At 50.1% G+C, this 22,552-nt stretch overlaps 1 protein-coding gene across 4 annotated transcripts in view; it reads left to right on the top strand.

Annotated features, from left to right (window-relative positions):
- The window catches only part of SAMD4A (sterile alpha motif domain containing 4A), a 95,832-nt gene that overhangs the window by 42,409 nt on the left and 30,871 nt on the right, over positions 1-22,552 (top strand). For all 4 annotated transcript variants that reach the window (XM_064423097.1, XM_064423095.1, XM_064423096.1 and 1 more), the window contains exon 3: positions 16,794-17,336. In XM_064423097.1, coding sequence (XP_064279167.1) covers positions 16,794-17,336 — 543 coding nt within the window. The remainder of the gene's footprint in view (positions 1-16,793; positions 17,337-22,552) is intronic.

Raw genomic sequence — 22,552 nt, 5'->3', positions numbered from 1 at the left:
TATCAATAAAAGCTGGGTGAACAGCAGTTTTATTCTGAAGGAACAACGTTGCTCTTTGTTTTGAGGTCCTGCAGCGCTTCGTGGGTATATGAGAAACAAAATGTGAGGCTGGTAAAAAAGGAAAGACAAGCCAGCTGCTGCAGGCAGCAGTGCAGCACAGTGAATTCCCCAGGGAAAGGTGGATTTTAACCTTATGAGTGCTTGTACAGCTGGGAAAGGCACAGGGAGCGTTGCTGCTCTGGTACAAGCTGGGGAGAGTCAGCTCTTTGTGTCACTTTTTTTTCCTGGGGTTTTCCTAAAAGAGAGGAGTTTCACTTTGCCTTGAATGTCTCTGTTGTAGATGCAGAGATTTTCCCGAGTCCTCCCTGAGTCAGCCCCGGCTCTCCCCTCCCTCCTCTTTGACGTTGGCACTTCAGGGCAGGATCAAAGCGGTGAAATTAGAAAGTCTCCTCCTGGCAGTGACTCATCGCTGCCTTTGGTCAAGTGCTTTGCTCTGGGCGATGTGAGCAGCACGAAGGGGAGGGGAGGGATGTCTGCATCCCCTGATTCCTCCTGGGGATTCACCCCAGGGTAGGGTTGAAGCTGCTTGTCCTCCCTTCACAGCCGAGTTTTCTGTTCGTCGTACCTTCAAGGCAAAGCAAAATGGGTCAGTTTTTACCCAGGCAGGAAATCCTGTCAAATCTGAGATCTCATCAGATCCATTAAGTTGCTTTTTCTTTCACTTACTGCAGAGAATTTGAAGCAATGATCAGCCAGGTGTTTCCCCAGGCTCCTGCAGGGCAGAGAGTTGTGGCCAGCCAAAGCCAGGGCTTGATTTCAACACCTCAGGCATTGCACAGAAATCTTCTTCTTTGAAGCCCTGGGTGTGTTTTCCCTGTGAGGGGCTTGGCAGCATAACAGGCTCTTGCTCTTCAGCCTTTGGGGTGCATACAGCGAGGGGGGATCCCCTGTATTGATGTTCTCTGGTGTCTGACACTGATTTCCAGCAATAGGCTCCACATCCTATAGCTCCTGGGGTTCATAACAGGGCTGAGAACTGTCCAAACCTCAGACTGAACCACAACCTTCCTCATTAAAAAAGAAAGCCAACAAAAAACACCAGCAAATTTTGGTAGAGCTACACAAGCTTTGCATAATCTGGATTTGTACAAAGCTGATTGGTACTGGAAGGGGTTACCTGGAACCATTCTTCCCACCTGTCTCAGACACTTGTGAAACTCTTAAAAAGAAGGAAAATCAGTGATTTTGTGGCTGGTAGATGCCCAGATTCAGCCTGTTAGCTCACCCTGCCTGCATCCCCCCCACTGAGCAGTCAGGGATGCCTTTGGCTGGGACATGTAGGAGGACACACATTTATCCCAGGAGATGGATCCAACATCCATCCCAAGAGATGGGCTTGGTGGGGTTCCCATGGCCTTGCTGTGGTCTCAGGGTTTATCCATGTGCAGCTTTGGCTGGGAGCACCCATATGGTCACCCCAGCCAGAAGCATTTCTTTCAGCATTTTTGTGCAGTATTTTGCTAATTACTGTTTTCCATAATTGTGACAGTGACTTTCATTCATAGCACTTAGATGTGTATAAAAGCAGAACTTTCCTCAAAACTCCCTTTTTGTCCAGACATCGCTTAATACGTGGAAATTACACTATTGGCTGCTGTGGTTCCAGCATTTATTTTTATTTTTACCATTTCCATGTCTGCTGTGGGAAAGGAAGCAACAGTAGCAGTCCTCAGCATCCAAAGATAGGAACCACTTTGTTTTAGCTTTACTTTGGCCATGTTGAATTTTGCTGAGCACGTCTTGGCCGAGCTCCAGGATGCTGGACCAAGCCCACCACATTCAGAGAGAAGTGAATAATTACTACTTTGTGGTGGCAACACGGGGAGGAAGGAAAAAACTGTTTGCAAAGTGCTTTGAAGATAATGACACCCCCAATTTGACGAGTGGCAGCGGTGCAGAACATCCTCTAGATAGCTCGTTAATGCCTGGTGATTAGAGGACCAGACAAGGAGCACTGTTCCCAACAGTGCCTGGGTTGGACTTCCTTTAAGGAGGGAGTGGTGAAAGGGAGGGCTCGGCCAAAAATAAACGAGCATCTCAAAGGCAGATGGTCCTATTCACAGACCTAAAATTACACCAGCGAGGGCCAGGCAGGATGAAAGGAATTAGCATCTGGTGGTGAAGGGAGGGCAGTGTCACTGAGGGTGGGTGACCAGATGGCCCAGGCACAGTCGGATGTCCTCCTGCAGGCACTTGCAGCCTTTCCCCACTTGTAGACCTCAATATATTATTTTTATAGTTTGTTGTTTGGTTGTTGTTTTTTGTTTTGGTTTGTTTTTTTTTTTTTCCTGGGGAGGTGCAGATTCCTCCAGAGCAAATGTAGACTCACTGGCAGGAGGCTGAAGTCTCCCAGTTCCCTTTTATGGACCTGTTCACACCCTGCTCCTGCAGCCACTGCGGGCCAGAGTGAGTGAGTGCTGAGAAGCCTTCAGCTCAGGCTGGAATCCTCCAGAAGCACAGCTCTGGGGATAATCCCAGGGACAGGCACATCCAGCCTGAAGGGAAGTGCAGAAAGGTTGAAGCACCCAGTTTCCAAATTAATGTGAAGGTGATCACCTCATTTCTCCTTTGAGAAATGAGGTGAGAGAGGATTCACTCTGGAGGTGCAATAGCCTCTCTCAGTGGCCTCACAGCTGCTTGTGGCCACTCTTAGATGCCTGGGGTACTGTTCTCCTGCTTCCCAGATGGATCATACAATCACCAGGTCATTCCAACCCTGTCCAGCGTGACCTTGAACACTTCCAGGGATCCAGGGGCAGCCACAGCTTCTCTGGGTACCCTGTGCCAGGGCCTTAGCACCCTCACAGGGAAGAATTTCTTTCCAATATCCTAGCCTTGCTCCTGACTGAACTGTCATTCTCCACTGTCCTGTCCCTCCATCCCTTGTCCCCACTCCGTCTCCAGCTCTCCTGGAGCCCCTTTAGGCACTGCAAGGGGCTCCAAGGTCTCCCTGGAGCCTTCTCTCCCATCCTGGCCCCAGAGCAGAGGGCTCCAGCCCTGAGAGGATCTCTGTGGCCTCCTCTGGACTCATTTCAGCAGCTTCATGTCCTTCCTGTGTTGGGGGTCCCAGAGCAGGATGCCAGACTCCAGGTGGGATCTCACCAGGGCAGATCAGAGGGATGGCATTCACCAGGTGATCCCCGGAGCAGCACTTTGGAGGGTGCAGAGGTGCCAGCTCTTGTTCTCAGGTTTGTTTTCCCTTCTTAGCTGGAGCACCAAAAGCCTTTTGAAAACCGTGCTGTGACTCCCAGTCCAGGTTAAAATGACCTTTTTAGTTTATTCTTCCCCTTCACATTGTTACTTTGGGCTTGAAGGAGGGCAGTGGCCTGGTTCATGGCACAGCCCCACGGATGGGCTGTGTTGAAGGGGTAGGATGCAGAGTCTGGTGCTCATCCTGGCATAAGGGGAAACCCTGGCACCCCATTCCCTGCAGGTCACTCTGAGTGCATTCCTATAACATGACTTCAGAGAGTATTTGAGAACTCATAAGGTTTAAAGCACTGTTGCAATGCAAGAGCAAACCTGAGAGCTGAGATTTAAATTTGGTGGGGGGATTTGGGGAGGGAGTGGATTTGGTCCAAGATTTCTCTCTTGGAGTGTTAACTCTCCAATATCTCTGACCATTGTGCAAAGATCAGGACAGAAATCTCTGGAAGAAGCTGGTTGGGGGCAGGGGGGTTGCCTTGCTACGTAGCCACATTTATTTTTATTTCACTTTTGAGCTGGTATTCCAGGAAAGCCCATTAAAATCTGGCAGCAGGCTGCCAGGGGGAGCAGCTTGCCGGAGGAGCCACGCCGAGGCTTGGGGATGACTGATGGTGCGAGGTGTCAGTGCAGAGGAGGGGAAAAGGGGATGTTCTCACTCCGCTGAACTTCCTTCCTTTGTGTTTCCTATTAAGCTGGGGGAGCTGCGCTGATGCTGCTGCTTTTGCAGCCTTCCAAGCTCCCATTTAATTGTGGATGATTTCATCCCGGCCCTTTTCATGCTGAAGCCAGTGGCCTGCGTCATGCAACAGTGAATTTAGGCAGATTTTATTTGCATGTGAGTCATTGAGCTTTTCCAGCTGAATGTCACCAACTTGGAATTTTTGTCTGATTTTGTTGTTGTTTTTGTCTCTTGGTGTTTTTCCACCGGTCTTTTTTTCCCTGCCCTTTGCTGCCTGCACCCCCTCGTCCCTCTACAACCACCCCCCACCCAGAAAAAATAGGAAAAGACTAAATGGGAGTTTGAGTTGGCAGTGCAAAAGGACAGGATTAGGAATGCTGGGGGAGAGGGGGGGAAAAAGGATGCTTTATGTCGCTGGGAGGGAAGGACCTGAGCCAAGTCAAACTGAGGGCTCTAATTTGGGAGCGGTGTTATTACAGGTCAGAGGGAGTCAGTTACTGGCTAAATTGGGAGAGCTGTCACATGCCAGGGCTGGAAATGCTGCTCACATGGCTGGGGCACACAGGCTCCTGGGCAACTTAGTTTGATTTTGTTGACAACATTTTAAAAAAAAATTTTAAAACCTTGTTTATTTTCCCTCAAATATAGGCTCCGTAGCAGCGTCCCTCTGCCTCCACTGCTGGCTCATCCTGGCCCTCACTGCCCTTTGCACAGAGAAGTTTATAAATAGAGCAACTCCTCCATTATGTGCAGCTTCAGTCTCTTTATTTTTATACTGGAATCTGTTCAATGATTAACAGTTTAAACCATGTGCTGTATATCAATACCTTGCATACCCTTCATAACTTATTTTTAGTATTATTTTTCCCCCTTCTAAATCCTTTATCCATTTTAGGCAACACCATTATGACATTCAGATAATTTTTTATATATTTATTTTAGCCTTTGAAGGAACTTATCTGCATTTCAATTAAGCTTTTGGCAAAAGGCTTTTTGCAATTGAAATTAAGTCAGAGGAGTATTTCCTCCATGCCTGTGGTTGTGCCTGTAGTCTCCTCACTGTAAGTCAGGAAGATTCAGGTGTTTTTATGGAGTAGGCTGAAAAAAGAGATACCGAAATTGCATCTTTTATTTCTTTGGCTTCCTGCATCCTAGAAAATTCCACTGAAAATCTGGATTTGAGGGCTCACATGTGGAGGCATGTGAGCAATATAACCATTTCCCACCTGTACCCCAGGTCCCAGCAAAACCAGCAGCGTTTTCCCATGGCTGAGCTCACGGACTCCAGGGAGTGATGGGGCTTCTGGAAGCAATCTGCAGCCCTGTTTAATTATGCTTTTAATCCTTGCTGACCCATGCCATTGCCGTGGGCCGGGCTCAGCTGGCTTTGCACAGCAGCCAACAAAAGCCACTTGACCCAGGATCTCGTCGGGATATCTTCGTCCATCAGACCTGGCACGGCTGCTCTGATATTCCTGTCTCCTCATTGCATGCACAAGGGCTGATGGATTCCCCTCTGCTCTCCACAAGGGACATGGTTTTGGTGTCATTTCTGCCGCGAGAGCCTTCTCAAGCCACCCACGGGTGGTGCCCCTGCCTTCTCCTGCTCTTCTGCCCAGCTGGCAGAGCTGGAGCAGCACCTCACCTGACAGTGTCCACAGTGCTGGTGAGGCTTTTGCTCCTCTGCATGCTCTCTGTGGTCAGGTGGGACCCTGGCACTGTTTTCCTGGGCTTCCCAAAGTCCATCCTTCTCATCTGAGGTTTGGGATCAGGATGCCTGTGATGCTCAGGGTCTTGGGTGCTGCAGTGAGTGGAGGGAAACTGGCACTGGGCATTCTTGTCAGGTTGGCTTCACTCTTCAGGACAGCTTTTGCAGGAGGTTGGTTGGTTTGTCTGCCAAGCATCTGTCCTCCTCCTGACCTTGGGGTGAGAAGCAGGAGGTGGCACCTCATCCTGGTTGATGTCCCCCCTGGCTCTGAGCTCTCATTTGTGACACTGAACCATTCCCCACATTTCTCTGTCCGAGCACTGAGCACTTGTTGGGTTTTCACTCTTATCTCCCACCCACTGGCACTGCTGCCATCAATGTAGACATCACTCCACGCTGGCTGGACTGTGGATTGTGAAATCAGTGAAGCAAATCCCTCTTTCCCAAGGTGTTCTCTGTGCCAGGGCTGGCCACGTTGTGTGGAGAAGCTCGAATGCCATCATTCATGTGGTGTAGATTCCCTTGGCACCCGTGGGGCTTTTGATAAGGTTTCCCAGCGTGTCATCTTTGCTCTGAGTCAGTGAAATGCTCTCAGCATTGGAAATCTCTGCACTAAATTAAAGTCCTGTTGCTAGGGAGTGTTGTGATAATACAGGGTATTATGCTCTGTAGCAAAAGTGTGCAACAGTACAGCCTAGAAAACAAATCCATAAAACCTCCCGTCGGATGCACAGTGTGAAAATCGAGTGCACTTCAGCTCAGTATTAAATATGTCATGGAAAAAGGCTCCCTCTCCTCCTGAATTTCCTGAAAGTCTGCTTTGGGCTGAAAACTGTAGTGGCTGGAGCCAATTTAGAGAAGGAAAAATCCCTGCTCTTGTTGCTGTCTGCAGAAGCTCCTTAATGATCGTGCCATGCAATTCTCCAGTGCTAAAAATACATCACTTCTGGGTTTGTACAAACAGCCTCCTAATGACTGGAGCTCTGGCAAGCTCAGGAGGCAGAGGGGGAAAATAGTGGCAAAAATATGAAAATCTTACTCATTTCTGCTCACAGTGGAGCTGGGCTCTTCTGTCCTTGTGGATCTCAGTGGGAGTTAAGGGATGTTTTGGTGAGAAATACTCCAGTTTGCTCTGCATCTGACCAAAACACTGGGCATTCTGCTCCCATTTGGAGTTTCCAAATTGTGTAGAGGGTGGTGAGCTGCTCTGTCAGCCTGTTTGTGGTGACAGGATAGGAGGATCTGATCGAGGCTTGTCCTCGAGCCTGGCTTCAGTGCTGAAATTCCCAACTCCTCCCCATCAACATTTGATGGGGCTGCTGTTGCTTTGGAGAGCATAATGGAGAAGAGGGGAGCTGCCAGTGACAGACATCTGAACTCTCTGCCCAGGGAGAGCTGCCTTTAAAAGGGCAACAAGTTGAGCAGGGCTCGTGTCTTATCCCACACAGGGGTTTTGGAGACAGGAGCAAGGGGTTGTTGGATTTTTGTTTCTCCATAACTTACATTCATACAGTCACCTGCCCTTTGCCTGGTGTCCCAGGAAGAATTGCGAGAAATTGGTGAAAGGGTTGCCCAGAGAAGCTGTGGCTGCCCCATCCCTGAAGTGCTTAAGGCCAAGTTGGATGAGGTTTGGAGCAACCTGGTCTAGTGGAAGCTGTCCTTGCCCATGGCAGGGGGTTGAAGTTGGTGGTCTTGAAGGTCCCTTCCAACCCAAACCATTCCAGAATTCCACGAAAGTGGCTATTCTTCCAAAATGAAGTGCAGCAGCCCATGTGCCTCTTGCCACCCAGCTGTGCTGACAAACCCATCCTTCCTGCCTTGGCCCTGGGTGGTGAAGGACTCACCTGCTGCACACAGGGGAACGTTGGGAGCCGTTGCAGGAAGATTATCTCTTTGGAACATAATTTGTTTTGGTGGTTAAATATTCACTGCTGCATTTAACAAGGAATATTGTGTAATTAATTTGCATGGAGCTTCTTAATCTTGGTAATTAGGAATGGAGGAGATGCTCCTTCATGAATTCTTCTGTGCTCTTGTCAGTGCTGAACCACAGAATCACAGATTGGCTTGGGTTTGAAGGCACCTTAAATACCTGCTCATTCCAGCCCCTTGCCATGGACAGGGACACCTCCCACTGGAGGTTACTTCAAGTCCCATCCAGCCTGCCCTTAAATCCTGCTCTGCATTCAGCAGCACTTTGCTTTTCATGGTTACGTGGCTCTTGCCTTTGTGTTTCCAAGGAGCCAGTGTTGCCTGCAGTGGGGATTTCCCGGGCCACCACCTTTTGTGGGACGTGCTGTCCCGCATTGCTCCATTGCTCCGTTTTTTTGCCTCTCTTCCCTGCATCCACTCTGGTCTGCTCACCTCCCCTCCCCCTTGGAGCTTCTCTGCAGCAGCCGCTGGGGTGGAAAGGAAACATTAAGTACTTTCCTAATGTATTTTTAGCCTCTTAGAGTGTGATGTAGCTGCTGGAAACACGGAGGGGAGCCAGCACCATGTGAACCCAGAGGTTGCTGCGCATCGCTGGCAGATTTTCCGTGGCGCTCCGGTGCTCCCTGGCTCCGCGACAGAGCCAGGGCGTGAGGTGGGATGTGGCTGCTGGAGAACAGGAGAGATGGTGCATGTGCCTTGTGTGATGTCTGTCTGTCTGTCTGATGATCTCCTTGTGCGTGCTGGTGGAAAAAAGGTCTGCCTGTCCTTCAGAGAGGTTTTCCACCCTTGAATCTGCCCAGGGAAGGAAAGTGATGAGTCAGGGAAAGGGGAATTGTGTGGTTGCCTTTTTATATCTCATTGTAGACCAAAGATGCTGGGGGAGCACTGAGAGTGTTGGACCTGGAGCTTCAAAGCTGTGGGATTGGATGCTGCAGGAGGGGAAGTGCAGAGCCCTTAATCCCACACACAGCAGTCCCCAAGCCCTCCCAGTATCCAGGGCTTTTTTGCAGGCTGTTCCCAGCTCCTAGCAGAGACTTATTCTAAGGCAAGAGCTTCACCAGCACTTCCCAATTCCTCCCCACGTTGGGCTGTTAGACCTGAATGGAAGAGAGCGACAACAAAAAGCCAACCACAATGGTTTATTGGCTTTTCCTCTGTCTGATCCCACATTATCCTCTGGGGTGAGCGGTTTTGGTGACCTGTGAGGAAGCTGCTCCCAGGATGCAGCGCCGGGAGGTGCCAGGCAGCCGTGGATCCAGCAGGCACCGTGCTGCTTGGCACGGCTCCTGCTGCCTTCAGACCTGTGGCATTAGGTCCTCCCACCCCACTGAGGTCAGCACTGGCACAGGCATAGATCCAGACCCGGAGCAGGGGGAAGCTTGTTGGGATTTACGCCGCAGCCCCGCGGAGCTGCTTGGAAGCATCACGGGTGTCTTGTCCCCTGTGTTGGCTGTGATGTTGCATCGATCTTGGGGGGATGAAGAGCAGGATTCAGGTTCAGCAGTTTCAGTGACAGCCTGCCCCTCTGCCTGCTGCACTTGGCAGGTCGGCAGTAACGTTTATCATTGAGATGTTTTTCCTTTTAATTAGCGTTGGTTGCAATAACGAGGAGGCACATGCTGAAATTCTGATTATTTGGCCTCTGGTGGAGGGAGAAGGCTGCCAGGTTTAACAGTGAAGGTATTGATGTGCTCTGGATGGGGTACAGACTGTTTCCAATGGGGTTCTCACTTTGTTTTCCTTAATGTTGGCCTTTTGAGTGAGGCTGATTTACGAAGGCAATGATGTAAAATTGCCCAAACAAAGTATTGTGCCTGGGTCAACGTGCAGGTGCTAATTACTGCAAATAATAATTTAAATCCCTTCAGCTGGAAACACTTTGTGCTTCACCTTCAATCGAGCTGCTGCAGCAGGAGCCAGGGCAGAGATTTGTGTCTGCAGTACTGTTGGAGAGTGGATTTCTGTGGTGGGGAGCTGGACCATCTCACAGACCAGTAAACCCAGTTGTGGGAAGGCTGGGACTGGCAGCAACCTGCCCTTGGTTGATTCACTTGGTGCAAATTCAGACTTGAGGGTGAAATATTTTGGGTTTTTTTGCTCTTCTGGTTTATCTTTGCAGCAAACTGCCCTGTGTGAGGTGGGGTGTGGTTTTTCCACCCCACTCATAGAGTCACTGAATGGTTTGGGTTGGGAGGAACCTTAAAGATCATCTAGTTCAGAATCTGAAGTAGATGAATTCAAGCATAAAGCAGATAATTTCAACTGGAAATGAAGGCAAACAGAAGTGCTTGGGAGAAACTGGAACAACTAGACATGGAATTCAGGTTTGTCTGAAGATGGTCACTCACTGGGAGATGATGTTGTGGCCAAGCTGAGGTTGTTGGGCTGTGTTCATATGCAGGGTCAGGTTTCTTGACCCCTTTTGCCCTGGTGAAGGCATCCAGGCAGCTGGAATAGGTGTGGGATCCCAGGGCTGAGTGGGGATTACCTCAGGTGCTGCAGATTTGGGGGATTTTGATGGAAGTGCAGCATCTCCCATGGATGTGTGGAGAAGCTGGTGGGTGGTGATGTGCTGCTGGGTCTTTGCACAGCAGGATGAGTCCAGGTCCTGGGTTTTCTGCCTCTGACAGTAAAAAGTGGGTGCCCTCCACAGAGCTCTGCCCATCTCCCAGATTCAGTTTCACATTCCCGATCCAGGAAACGGCGAACAATGGGAACCTCTTCTGGGAGCTGCTGAGGAAGCCTCTTGAAAAACCTTCCTGCAAACCCAGAAATAGCCATCTCTTGCTCTGTGGCCACTGATTCCAGGCACACTGGAAGCAGTTGCCAGCTGCCTAAGCATGGGTTGGATTTCTCTTTTGCTGTTGGCCATCCAAGACATGAAAACCTGGGTGTTGTCCATCCCCAGAAAGGCTTGGTTGCCATCCAGGAGCACCCAGTTCCTCTCTCCCATCGCTAATGCTGCAGTATGTCACTTCACAAGATCAAGGATCCCAACCTAAACTTCTAGTACAAATTCCTGGTTTTTCTCCCCAAATACATCTGAGAGTGCAGTTTATTTCAGCCGTTCTGGGAAGATGCCTGGAGGGTGCCCTTCAGATTTGAGCATCTGGTTAATGGTTGGACTCAGTGATCTTAGAGCTCTTTTCCAACCTTAATGATCCTATGAATCCCTCTCTTAGTCATTTCTTGCTTGGGCAAATTATCTGAATGGGCTTTTGAGAACTTTTTATGGAAAACTGAAAACAAGGGCATAATAAAACAGTAATTTAAGAGCAGTTTGCTGACAACTGGAGCCCTTAAGTGCACTGACTTAGCATTGAGGGGCAATGATACCAAACCTCCTGTGTGAATGTCCTCTTTGTTACTTGGAAGATCTTTGGGCAGTTTTTAAAACACTTCTAGTCTTGAAATTGGTGTCCTTGTTGCTCAGGATAAGCTGTTGTCTGTTTCATAAGTTACACATCACTCACCTCTCTCACTTCACCAAAATCATCATCAGCAAATTCATGGAATCCTGGAATAGTTTGGATTGGAAGCGACCTTGAAGACCACCTTGTTCCACCTCCTGCCATGGGCAGGGACACTTTCCACTGTCCCAGGTGCTCCAAGCCCTGTCCAGCCTGGCCTTGGACACTTCCAGGGATCCAGGGACAGCCACAGCTGCTCTGGGCACCCTGTGGCAAGGCCTCACCACACTCCCAGCCAGGAATTCCCAATTCCCAATATCCCACCCATCCCTCTCCTCTGGCAGTGGGAGCTATTCCCTGTGTCCTGTCCCTCCATGCCTTGTCCCCAGTCCCTCTCCAGCTCTCCTGGAGCCCCTTCAGGCCCTGCCAGGGGCTCTGAGCTCTCCCTGGAGCCTTCTCCTCTCCAGATGAGCACCCCCAGCTCTCCCAGCCTGGCTCAGAGCAGAGGGGCTCCAGCCCTTGGAGCATCTCCATGGCCTCCTCTGGACACTTCACTTGAGTTGTGCTTCACTGTGATATAAGTTGTTTATAGTAACAGAAAGAGAACCCAATTTCTGCTTTCAAAATGGAATGGTTTACCTTGGATGGGTTTGGTTGTTTGTTGGGTTTCTTCAAGTGCTTGGGAGTTATTTGGCATTATCATTGTTCCTCGAAGACATGTCACCTGGTGAGACCCACACGTTCTTCTCCTGTGCTGGCAGCTGCTCTTGGCCATCCCTCTCAGTGGGGGTGGTGTTTTAAACTGGAATCTTCTGACCCAGAAGTCTGTTCACATAGAATTAAACCCCTGCAGTTTGGTCCTTCAGGGTTTGTAAGTGCAGGCACCACTGTGCTACTCGTGTTGTTTTTTGCAGCGACTGTGTCTATCCCTGCCTTTGTCCATCTGGTCTGGCTTTACATTTGGAAAATTGTGACTGTTCCCAGGACATCATAACCATGAGCCTTGCTGGTGGTTGAAATAACCCCTTCATCCCTCAGGTTCAGAGCAAAGGCAGGAAGGTCCCTCGTGCAGTGCAGTGTTAGGGGTGGATCCATCACCACTGAACGTGGTGGCAATTAACAGTTTGCAGGGATCCAGCAGTGATTAAGCAGATTCATGACAGAGAAATCCCTTAACAGCTTAATAAATTTACAAACTTCACCCCTTTTTCTAGCCAGAAGCCCCAGTTTTGGGGATGGTGTTGGTCCTATTCATAGCACAAGCACAGGTTTCAGTCTTGGAAGCAGGACCTGGCTATATTTGGAGCTGGATTTATCCACAGGCATGCTGCACATGCATCAGCTGGGCTGTCTAGCAGCAGAATCCTGTCAGTTAAGTAATCCTTCAGTAGAAGGTAGTCTCACATCCCACCTTCATTCAGCTTCTCATCCAAGAAAACGTCCCATAATAAAAACTGGGATTTTCTGCTTTGGGGGTACCAGCAGCTCCCATCCCTTCCCAGTGCAGGGCTGGTCAGTTGTTATCTTACCTCATCTCCAAAAGGAGGTGGCAGCTCAATGGCAGCAGTGGGCAGGACGGGGATTTTGGGGGATTTCAAGGCAGCAAGGAGGGGGACCCTGGCTTTGGGGCTCTCTCTATGCTCTGTCAGTAGCTGTGACATTCCACAGATCAGTGAAATCCTTGTGATGGGAAGCACCAGGCATCCCTGAAGCAGCATCCAGGGGAGCTAATGAGGCTGCCATGTGATGAGTGCCTGTGACCCACCACAGGTATCATGTCAGGACCCTGGGATGTGGGCTCCCAAAACACATCCTAATCTCAGCTGCCCCAGAATGTTTGCTCTGGCAGTAAAGGATGAGATATCCCAGATGGCCAGGAGTGCATGGGAGCAGTGAGGGGCTGAAGAGGCACTCCTGTGTTCAGGGACAGCGTGGAGAGGGGCTGTGGGGTGCTGCCAGCCTCTCTCCCCCTGCCCACAGGCAGCTCCAGCTTTCCTCTCCTGCACTGCCCTCTCCAGATCCCTCTGTTTTCTGGCAGATAGGATTAAGCCTGACCTTCCGCCCCATCTCAGAGAGAGCCAAACCTCTTTCAGATCTAATTATTTTCCATTTTTGTTTAATTGTGCACATCCTGCTGCTGGCTGAGAAGGAGACCAGCTCCTGCCTGGGCCGGGACACCCAGCCCTTCATCAGCCACAGGCTTCTGGGTCAGTGCTCCATCTTTTGGGGTTGTGTTTAAACCCCCAAATCTCTTGGAGGTCCAAGGCAAAGTTCCCAAGAAGCAGCTCTGGCGCCATCCTGTGTTTCCCCAGTGGGGACCTTCATGCTCAGCTCTCCCCCATGTGAGGAGGAGGAGCCCAGCCACAGCCACCTGCCTCCCTCCTCCTCCTCCTCCTCTCCTGCATGCAGTTTACACCAGACTTGGCTTTTTCTACCTGTATTTTGCTCCTGTTCTAATGGCACCAACTTCTATGAGCAGTGCATTGCTGGCCTTTTTTTTAATGATCTTTGATTTCTCAGTTTATCTGAGCTGCTACAGAATCCCAGCTGGTGCCAGGCTGGGGTTTGGCTGTGCCAGCCTGAAAGTGCTGCTGAACCACCACGAGAGCGATGATAAAATATCGGGGTGTGACATCCCTCTCTGCAGGAGGATGGGAGAAAATAAGACATGTTTTCAACTCAGCAGGCAGCTGGCTAAGAGAGAGGGGACAGATAAATCAGATTCATCCCAGCAGGAAGCTTTGCCTGGAGCAGGGACATCTGCATATGGAAAATATGGATATGCACTGGTGAGCCTTGAGTCCCACTACACTCGTGTATCCTTTACAGCATCACTTATGCTGAGTGTTGCTCTCCCAAATCCCATTGTTTTAGCACCAAAACAACCTCACAGCATTCCCCACGGGCACAGGAGCACAGCCAGAGTACCAAAAGTCCCCTCTGCTGCAATACAGCAGTTCCTTCTCCACCAGAGCTGTGCCACGTCGTGTCCCTTGCTCCTTTCGGCGCAGGACGGCTCGGGCACGCTGTGGCTGCTCAGGAAGTGGCTCTGGAGGAGGGGGAGCTCTGTGGAGAAGCAAATACCAGTGCAGAAAGTTCCAGGGAGAGTCTCCAGTGTTTCCAGCAAGCCATCTAGTGGCTTGCTATTAAAACAGTTGCATGCCTTGGAACTGGGAAGGTGAATGTGGAGGGGTGAGTGCTGCTCACCACCGCAGTCGTGCCAGGAAACTGATGGACAGAGTTTGGCCCTAACTGGCAGAAGGTGCTGCTTTAACATCTCTCTTCTGGCTCAGATGTGATGGGGGGTTGGGTTAGCTGCTGGCTGGCAGCATGGGTCATGCAGAATCATAGAATCATGGAATATCCTGAGGTGGAGGGGACCCACATGGATATAGAGTCCAATTCCTGGGTCACAGAATATCCTGAGCTGGATATTGATTTCCTGATGAATGATCCTACAGATGGAGATCTGGATCTGCATTTCAGTGCTGTGGGTTCAGTTACCCTACTCAAAACCACACAGAGGCTGTAGGGATAATCAATGAATTAGAGCAACTTCCTGTACAGAACAGGTTGAAGACAGCAGACAGGGAGAGAAAAAGTTTGGGAGATGTTTTCAGCATTTCACCTGATGAAGTTTTGAGCAGTGTGTTCAAAGCAAGAAGGAGGTACTCTTCTCCACTACAGAGCTCAGTTGTGGCTCCTGTAGCACAGCCTGAGAAGACAGTGCTGAAAGTTTGAAGGCTTTACAGAGGGGTTTGGTCAGCACTGGACTGGAGGAGAGACTGCCCTGGGGCTGGGAAGTATCATGTGGCTGGTCTGGGTACATCTGGTAGGTGTTTGGAGGTTGTATCAGCTCTTCAGAGAAACCTCTGGTGATGGAGATCTCACAGTGTCCTGGGCCATCCTGCCCTGCAGAAGGCAGTTTCATCATGTCCAACCTCATTCCTCTTTGCTGCAGTTCAAGTCAGAGAATCATAGAATTGTTTGGGTTGGAAAAGCCCTCCAAGATCACTGAGTTCAACCATCCCCCAGCACGGCCAAGGCCACCACTGACCCATGTCCCCAAGGGCCACATCCTCACAGCTGTTAAATCCCTCCAGAGATGGTGACTCCACCATTTCCCAGGGCAGCAGCAGATGTGGAGAGCAGCTTGTCCATGGCTTGTTCACCTCTCAGCCAGGGTCAGGCTGCCTGGTGCAGCTTTTCTGTGCAGCATGGTGTCTGACTGATGTGGTGCGTCCCAAGCCAGGCTCTTGCCTACCTTGTGCTGCACAGCCCTTTGTTCCCACCTGCATGCAGATGTTTGCACCTGCTTAATGCAGATGTTCTTTCACATCTCCCCAAGTCTGATAGAATATCCTGAGCTGGAAGGGGACCCACAAGGATCATCAAGTCCTGCACAGGACACTCCAACAATCCCATCCTGTGCTTGAGAGCATTGTCCAAATTCTTCTGGAGCTCTGGCAGGCTGGTGCTGTGTCCAGTGCCTGGGGAGCCTGCTCAGTGCCCCACCACCCTCTGGGGGAAGAACCTTATCCTGATCTCCAGCCTAAACCTCCCCTGACCCAGCTTCATGCCCCTTCGAATCCTCAACACTGTTTGACCTCTAGTCCAATTTCCTGGAGTGTTTTCCTTTCTCTCAGCACAATACCTGCATGCTGATCACGTTTATCACATCACCCTTATCGCCAGTGACATTCTGGGTGCTGCCAGGCCCAGGCCAGGTCTCCTTGCCCAGCGCATCCTCCCAGTCTGACAGTGAATCAGCACCACCAGCTCCCTCCATATGTTTTTCAGATGAGTTGTGTGCCCACATTAGAGCAGTTTCTCTCTGCTGTGCTGCTGAGGGAGCCATGTGCAGCAGCACCTAATGAATATCAAGATATACAGCACTGTCTGTTCCTCCAGCTATTCACAGCCCAGTTACTCTGTCGCAGAAGGAAATCAAATTGCTCTTGACAAATGGGTGTCGGCAGTCACTTATCATCTTGTTATCTTCTAAGTGCTTACAAATAGGTTGTTTCATTATTTGTTCCATCAGTTTTCCAGGAGTTCGAGTTAAGTGACCAGTTTGTAATTCCCTGACTTTTCCTTCTGCATAATGCAGAATCTGCAAATCTAACCTCTAGGTTTCTTTTTTTTTTTTTTTTTCCTTGTCTTCTGAAGCCTCTCCTATTTGCTGTGATCTAAGAGAGGAGCAGGAGCTCTGGGGCTGCTTCAGCTGAGCCCTTCCCTCATTTCCTTTGGGGCTGGTGGATGCACCAACACCCTGGTTGGATGATTGAGTTTCCTCTGGAAAGCTTCTTCCCTCTGTGGTTCTCACCTGTGTTATCTCCTTTGAATCCTGACCTTTTCAATTTTCCAGTCAAGTTCTTTTGAAAGGTTAGCTTTATCCACTGAGTGCTTTTGTGTAGTATTTTCTGTAATCTGCACAATATGAAAAATTTGTGCCAAATTGTGATGTTGATTAAAATAATAGCAACAGCAGTAGAGTTGGAAAATGGCTATAAATGCATTTCCCACATAGAGTTGGGTGTAGTTTGGTTTTTTCAGTGATTTTCTGGGACATCTGCTAACTTCTGGTGTCCAGTTTGGCAAGCTTTGCCCTGACAATGGTTTTGGAGGGTGGTCACCCCCTTTCCAAGGAGATGCTCATGCTTTGGTACCACACATGAGGAAATCCCTTTGGCATGTCGTATTTACCCTGCCAGGACCCGGTTATTTCTTTATTACCTCTGTTTTTCAATTTCTCATTAATCTCCTTTTCCCCCCCCCCTCCTTATTCCTTCAACAGGAATCATTAACCAGTGGCAGCAGGAATCCAAGGACAAAGTGATCTCCCTCCTGCTAACCCACCTGCCTTTGCTGAAGCCCGGCAACATCGAGGCGAAAGTCGAGTACATGAAACTCTTGCCCAAAATCCTGGCGCACTCCATCGAGCACAACCAGCACATCGAGGAGAGCAGGCAGCTGCTTTCCTACGCCTTGATACACCCTGCCACCTCCCTGGAGGACAGGAGCGCCCTGGCCATGTGGCTCAACCACCTGGAGGACCGCACCTCGTCGTCCTCGTCGTCGTCGTCGTCGGGCGGCTTTGGCGGGCAGGGCCGCGGCCGCTCGGACTCGGTGGACTACGGGCAGGCTCACTACTATCACCAAAGACAGAACTCCGACGACAAACTCAACGGGTGGCAGAACTCGAGGGACTCCGGCATCAGCGTCAGCGCCTCCAGCTGGCAGGACAAAAGCCTGGCCTGTGAGAACGGCCACCTGCCCCTCTACTCCTCCTCCTCCGTCCCCACCACCATCAACACCATCGGCACTAGCACAAGCACCAGTGAGTAGCCACGGGTGGCTCTGGGGACAGCCCCCCCCCAATCCCACTAGGAATTAGTGCTTTGGCGTGGTTAGCAGAGGGGTTAAGCTCATCTGGGCCATAGAAAACTCCTTTTGTCTTTTTTTTCCCTTTACTCACCTGCTTTTTAATTTCCTGCTTGCCTTGTTGGGGTTTTTTTCTTCTAGTGCTGTGGGGAAGAACCTTAGAGGAGGGAAAAACAGCAAAGAGTAAGAAAAAGTTAGAGCAAAAACTGTGCCTTACTGAAGGGAACCCCTTGTGTGTCATGCAGCTTTGTGTAGATTCACAGTTCATGTTTCAAGAGTGCCTAAAGCAAGCAGGAAACTGATGCTTCGTGTCCAAAATTGAGCTGGGGGCCTTGAGGCAAGTCCAAAAGTGTGCTGAGGACTTACTGAGAAGAAACGGGATTGGGACCCTGAGTGCAGGCAAAAGTTTTGGGAGCAGAGCTGGAATCCATCAGCTTCAGGGTATCTGAAAACGTTCCTTTGTATTTGCAGTGCAGAGGTGTGAAGCTGGTGGTGATTGAGTTTAGATGGACAGTCCTCAATGTTTCCCAGGAGAGCTGGGTGGTTCTTCCCCCATGGAGAGCTTGCCAGGCTTTGATGGATGGTGCAGAGCCCAGCCCAAGGCTTGGACACATGGAGGGCTCCATGACTGGAGATCTGTACAACACTGGTTTTTTTGTGAAGCTGTAGTGCAGCTACAAGTGGTGTTCAAAGCAGCCATTGATACCTGTGAGCTTTCTTTGGGAGAGCAGGAATGCAGCATCTTCTCAGGGGGTTCAGAACCTCCCCTGCCCACCCATATAATTTGTCACACCTTTGGTGACTGCCACCATGTCACCTGCAGGGCTGCATGTCTTCCTTCACTCTGGGATATTCAGAAGTCTCTCCAAGACGCTTGATCAGCATCTCCTAGAAATCAGGGATGCAGAGAGCACTTTGGGGAGGAGAGGCTTCTTGTGGCAGCAGCCCTGGTTTCTTTATCAGAGTGTGGAAAGCCACAATTAAATAGCTAAAAGCTTTAAAATGGTCACTTACGGCTTCTGAGCTTTTCTGTCTCCTGTAAGAATTGCTTTTTTTTTTTTTTTTAAAGTGGTGTTTCAAACTAACAGCAATATGAAACAGCTCTGGGTTTATTGCTGTAGCATCCTGCCTCTCCTGTGTCCATCCTTGCAGGCAGGTGGGGATTTAGCAGAAGGGTCTCAGCTTCTCCACAGACTCTGAACCATCATTCCCATCCAGTCCCCTGGCTGTGAAGCCCCCAGCTCCTGCTGCTGTGGGTGTGTGATGTTCAGCTTCTCTCAGAGCCAGACCCTGTGCTGTGAGGCTGTTCCAGGGTGACTGAGCTGCATGGGAAGGGTCTAACAAGGAGGCAGGGTGAGAAAAACCCCATGAATCTGCTTGCAGTCAGTCTGTTAAACCTCTCCAGGGATTATTTTTTTGGGGGGATTTCCATATGTATTTTGCACGCCTGGTGGTTCGGAGGCTTTGCACACCATGGAAACAGGCTTCAGAAGGGTCTGGCTCCTCGTGTCAGGATCTAGAAGCAGGGAGGTGTGGTGGGTGCAGCAGGTTGATCACTGACAATGGCTGCAACTTTGCAAGATGCATTAGGTCTTGAAGGACTCTTCCACAAACCCCTTGGTGGATTTTTGAGCCTTTCTGTGCTCAGACTGAGCTCTCAGCAGATGCATTGACCTGGCCCTTGCCCGTTGTGGTCCCCAGGTGTTGGCACAAGATGCCAAAACTGAGGAAACAGCTGAACTACTGCAGTGCCTGAGCTGCTGCAGTGCTGTGGTTTTGCCTAAATTCTCTCAGAATTCAGTGTGTTCAGCAGCAGCTGGGACAGGAACACCTCTGGGTCTGCCAACAGCCCTACCTTCACCCAGTCTTCTGCTTGAATTCCTCCTCAATCTCTGCCACTTGCTTGGCTGCATCATCCTCTGCTAGTGATACTTTAGGCCCACGTGTTAAGCTGTTGTAACTCCTGCAGACATATTTTGGTGGCACCATGCTCAGACAACCGTGGGCTGAGCTGGAGGTGACCCAACCACACTTCATGTGTCAGTTCATAAACTTCCTTAACACAATATTTGGCTTGGGCAAAAGCCTGGTAAGTCCACAGATAGATGCTAAAAAATAAACACGGCTGTCAGCCTTTGTCCCAGCCCCTTGACTCAATCAATATGTTTATTAATCTTTTATTCCAAAGCAGAGCCCTCAACTCCTTAGTGTTTGTTTAGGTTTTAGTGTTGTTATTAGTTTTAAGTTCTCCCTCTTTCTCGGAGGTGTTTATCTGTGCAGAGGCTTTAATCCAGCAACACCCTGCAGGGCTCAACCTTCCCTGACCCATCCCTGCAAAGGCACTGCCTGTTCCTGACACCAAAATGGGGCAAAGTCTCTCCCAGAACAGTGATGTGGTGACCTTGCCTTAGCTATGTTCTTCTGGTGCTGTGGCACAATGAGATTTAATGCTGTCGTGGCACAGGGCTGAAATGTGGGTGGCTGAAGAGCAAGTGATGTTTTGCTTCGTGCTGTCCTTGACTTTGACTCGACCTAGACTCCAGTTTTGATATTTGGTTCAGGTTTGGTTCATCTCCAGCTCTGCCATAACTGCACAGACAGAGGTTAGGCAAGGTTTAGCCAAGGCTTGAGGAAATGTTACAAGAGGTAAGTCTGGAATGTTCTGAAGGAGTCACTCTGGATTTGCCACAGTAATGGTGCTCCAGGAGTGGGACCAGTGTTCTAAGTGATGAATTTGGGTCTGGAGTGATCAGAGGATGTGTACTCACCCCAGACAATGGAAGTTGGCCCAGAGAAGCTGTGTCTGTCTCATCCTTGGAAGTGTTCAAGGCCAGGCTGGATGAGTCTTCATTCTGGTCTAATGGAAGGGTCTGGCCCGTGGCAGGGGAGTGGAACCAGATGGGCTTTAAGGTCCCTTCCAACCCAGACCATTCTGGGATTCTGTGATGTTCATGTGCTCCTTCCCACCCACTGCAAAGCTTGAGATGTAGCTTTAAACCAGGCTTTAGCATGCTAGGAGTGCAGACAGCCTTGGCATGGGCTGGGGAGCACAGGCAGGGAGGAGGCTGGAGCTGCTCCGGCGTGGGGACGGGGTGAAGCCCGCAGTCCTGCCTCTGTGGCCAGGTCAGGCAGCAGTTGCAAAATGTTGGGGTTGCACAACATCTTTGTGATGGAGACACGGCCTGGAGACTCTGAAAGGACAGAGGAAAGCAGCTTGTTTCCAAAGCTGCCAGCAGCTTTTTGGGTGGGGGCTCCAGCCCCTTCCCCACCCCTGTGACTGGCTCCCCCCCAGAACGGTCTGATGGCACTGCAGGATTTGCTGTCAATGGAAGCACAGCTCAGCCCTGTGTTTTCCACCCTCTTGGAAGGGAATCTGTGCAGAGGCAAAGGGGGGTCTGTCATTAGCTGTGCTGAGGGGGAGGATTGGAAATACACTGGTCTCATCTGGACCATAAAGTCACAGGTCAGTGAGGGACAGATACAGTCAGAGACCTTGCCAGGGAATATCCCACAGAGAGGAATCCCAGGCCTTGGCACTGTGTTCATACTGGAGGGATGTTGCACTCTTTGGTGTTTCAGTGTCACTGCAGTGCCTGGGTTCCCCTGAGTGGGAACAGAGAAATCCGGGGACCAGCAAAGCTCTTGCCAGTCTGGAGCCACCATTCTGCTCCTGCACAAATGGGAAAGATGCCGGGTGCTCAGGCCTGCTACACCCTTCCCATGGCAGTCTCTGCCAGAAAACTGGTGGGGTTTGTCTACAAAGAGAAGGTGTGCAAGCAGAGCAGGGGAAGAGAGATACTCACCTGTACAAATTTCTTGTCCTGAAAAAGAAAGATCTCCAGCTTGTCCTAGAGCTGAAGAGAAGTAAATCAGGGTTCTTCCTTCCATGCATCCCAGCCCAAGTTCAAACTGACAGAGGGCAGGGTTAAACTGGATATTGGGAAGAAATTCTTCCCTGTGAGGATGGTAAGGCACTGGTTGCCCAGAGAAGCTGTGGCTGCCCCTGGAAGTGTCCAAGGCCAGATTGGGCAGGACTTGGAGCAGCCTGGGATAGTGGAAGGTGTCCCTGCCCATGGCAAGGGATTGTCCTAGATGATCTCTAAGGTCCCTTCCAACCCAAACAATTCTGAGTTTCTGTGATCCTGCCCCACAGGCAGATCTGCAGCTGCTGAGTGTCAGAACATGTGTGTGTGACATGGCTTATAGGATTCTGCCAACATTGGCTCCAGTTATGGAATCCCCAGTGAGAGGGCAGATGAACGTGCTGGAGCTCTCCCCAATTCATCTGGGAATTGAGGTGGAACAAACAACACCAAGAGAGCACTTGCCATGAACAGAGTGTGGGTTTCCTGACTCTTCCTCCCCTACCTGCTGTACAGCAGCTCTCTCCCTACCACTGGAGACAGCCCTGTTGCCATAGCTGGTACCCAGACTGAGCTGGTAATGGGATAGCTGCATGTTTTAACCCACAGTTGGGTTGATGGGCAGCTTCAAAGTTGTTGTCCTCTGTGTAGATTTCAGCAACAGCTAAAGGGAGGGCATTGTGTGTCCTCAGCCTGTGTTTGCCTCACAGAGAGGAACACATTTCCTCCCATGCAGGCTTAGCAAAACATGTCATGAGAAAATGAAAAAGTCTTAGTGAGGTTACAGCAGTGAAGCAAACAAATGTCCTGTTCCTGCCGGGGGTGGATTAGCTTTTGGAATTGCCTTCAGAAAATTGTTGCTCAGTTGGCCTTGCTGAGACTTGGCACCCTGGCACTCATCCTGCCAGCTGGGGACACCTCTCATGTCTGCTTTTCTTCTCTTTTACTGATAGACTGAGAAAAGCTCGTTGGCCTTTATTACACTTGAGCTTCTCAGTGGTGGCAGACAAGGGCATTTGTTGCCTTGCTCATGCCCTCTAGTGTCACACACAAGGGGCAGAGAACACTTCCAGAAGTCTCACACTTTGTCAGGTTCCCAGTGCTACAAAATCTTGCTAATCCTGTAGCTTGAAATCAGAATTGTTGTATGAGGAGAGCAGGTGCGAGCAGAGTTATTAGCTGAAATCCATGTACATCAATACAGCAGCAAACAGGTCTGTGAGTGAAAACAATGTAGAATCACTTAGGTTGGGAAAGACCTTTAAGATCATCCAGTCCATCTGTAATCTTCTACTCCAGCACTGATCAG

Source organism: Passer domesticus, chromosome 6 (genome assembly GCF_036417665.1).
Source record: "Passer domesticus isolate bPasDom1 chromosome 6, bPasDom1.hap1, whole genome shotgun sequence".
NCBI lineage: Eukaryota > Metazoa > Chordata > Aves > Passeriformes > Passeridae > Passer > Passer domesticus.
Note: the sequence above shows the minus strand (reverse complement) of the source record. Positions and strands in the feature narration are given on the sequence as shown.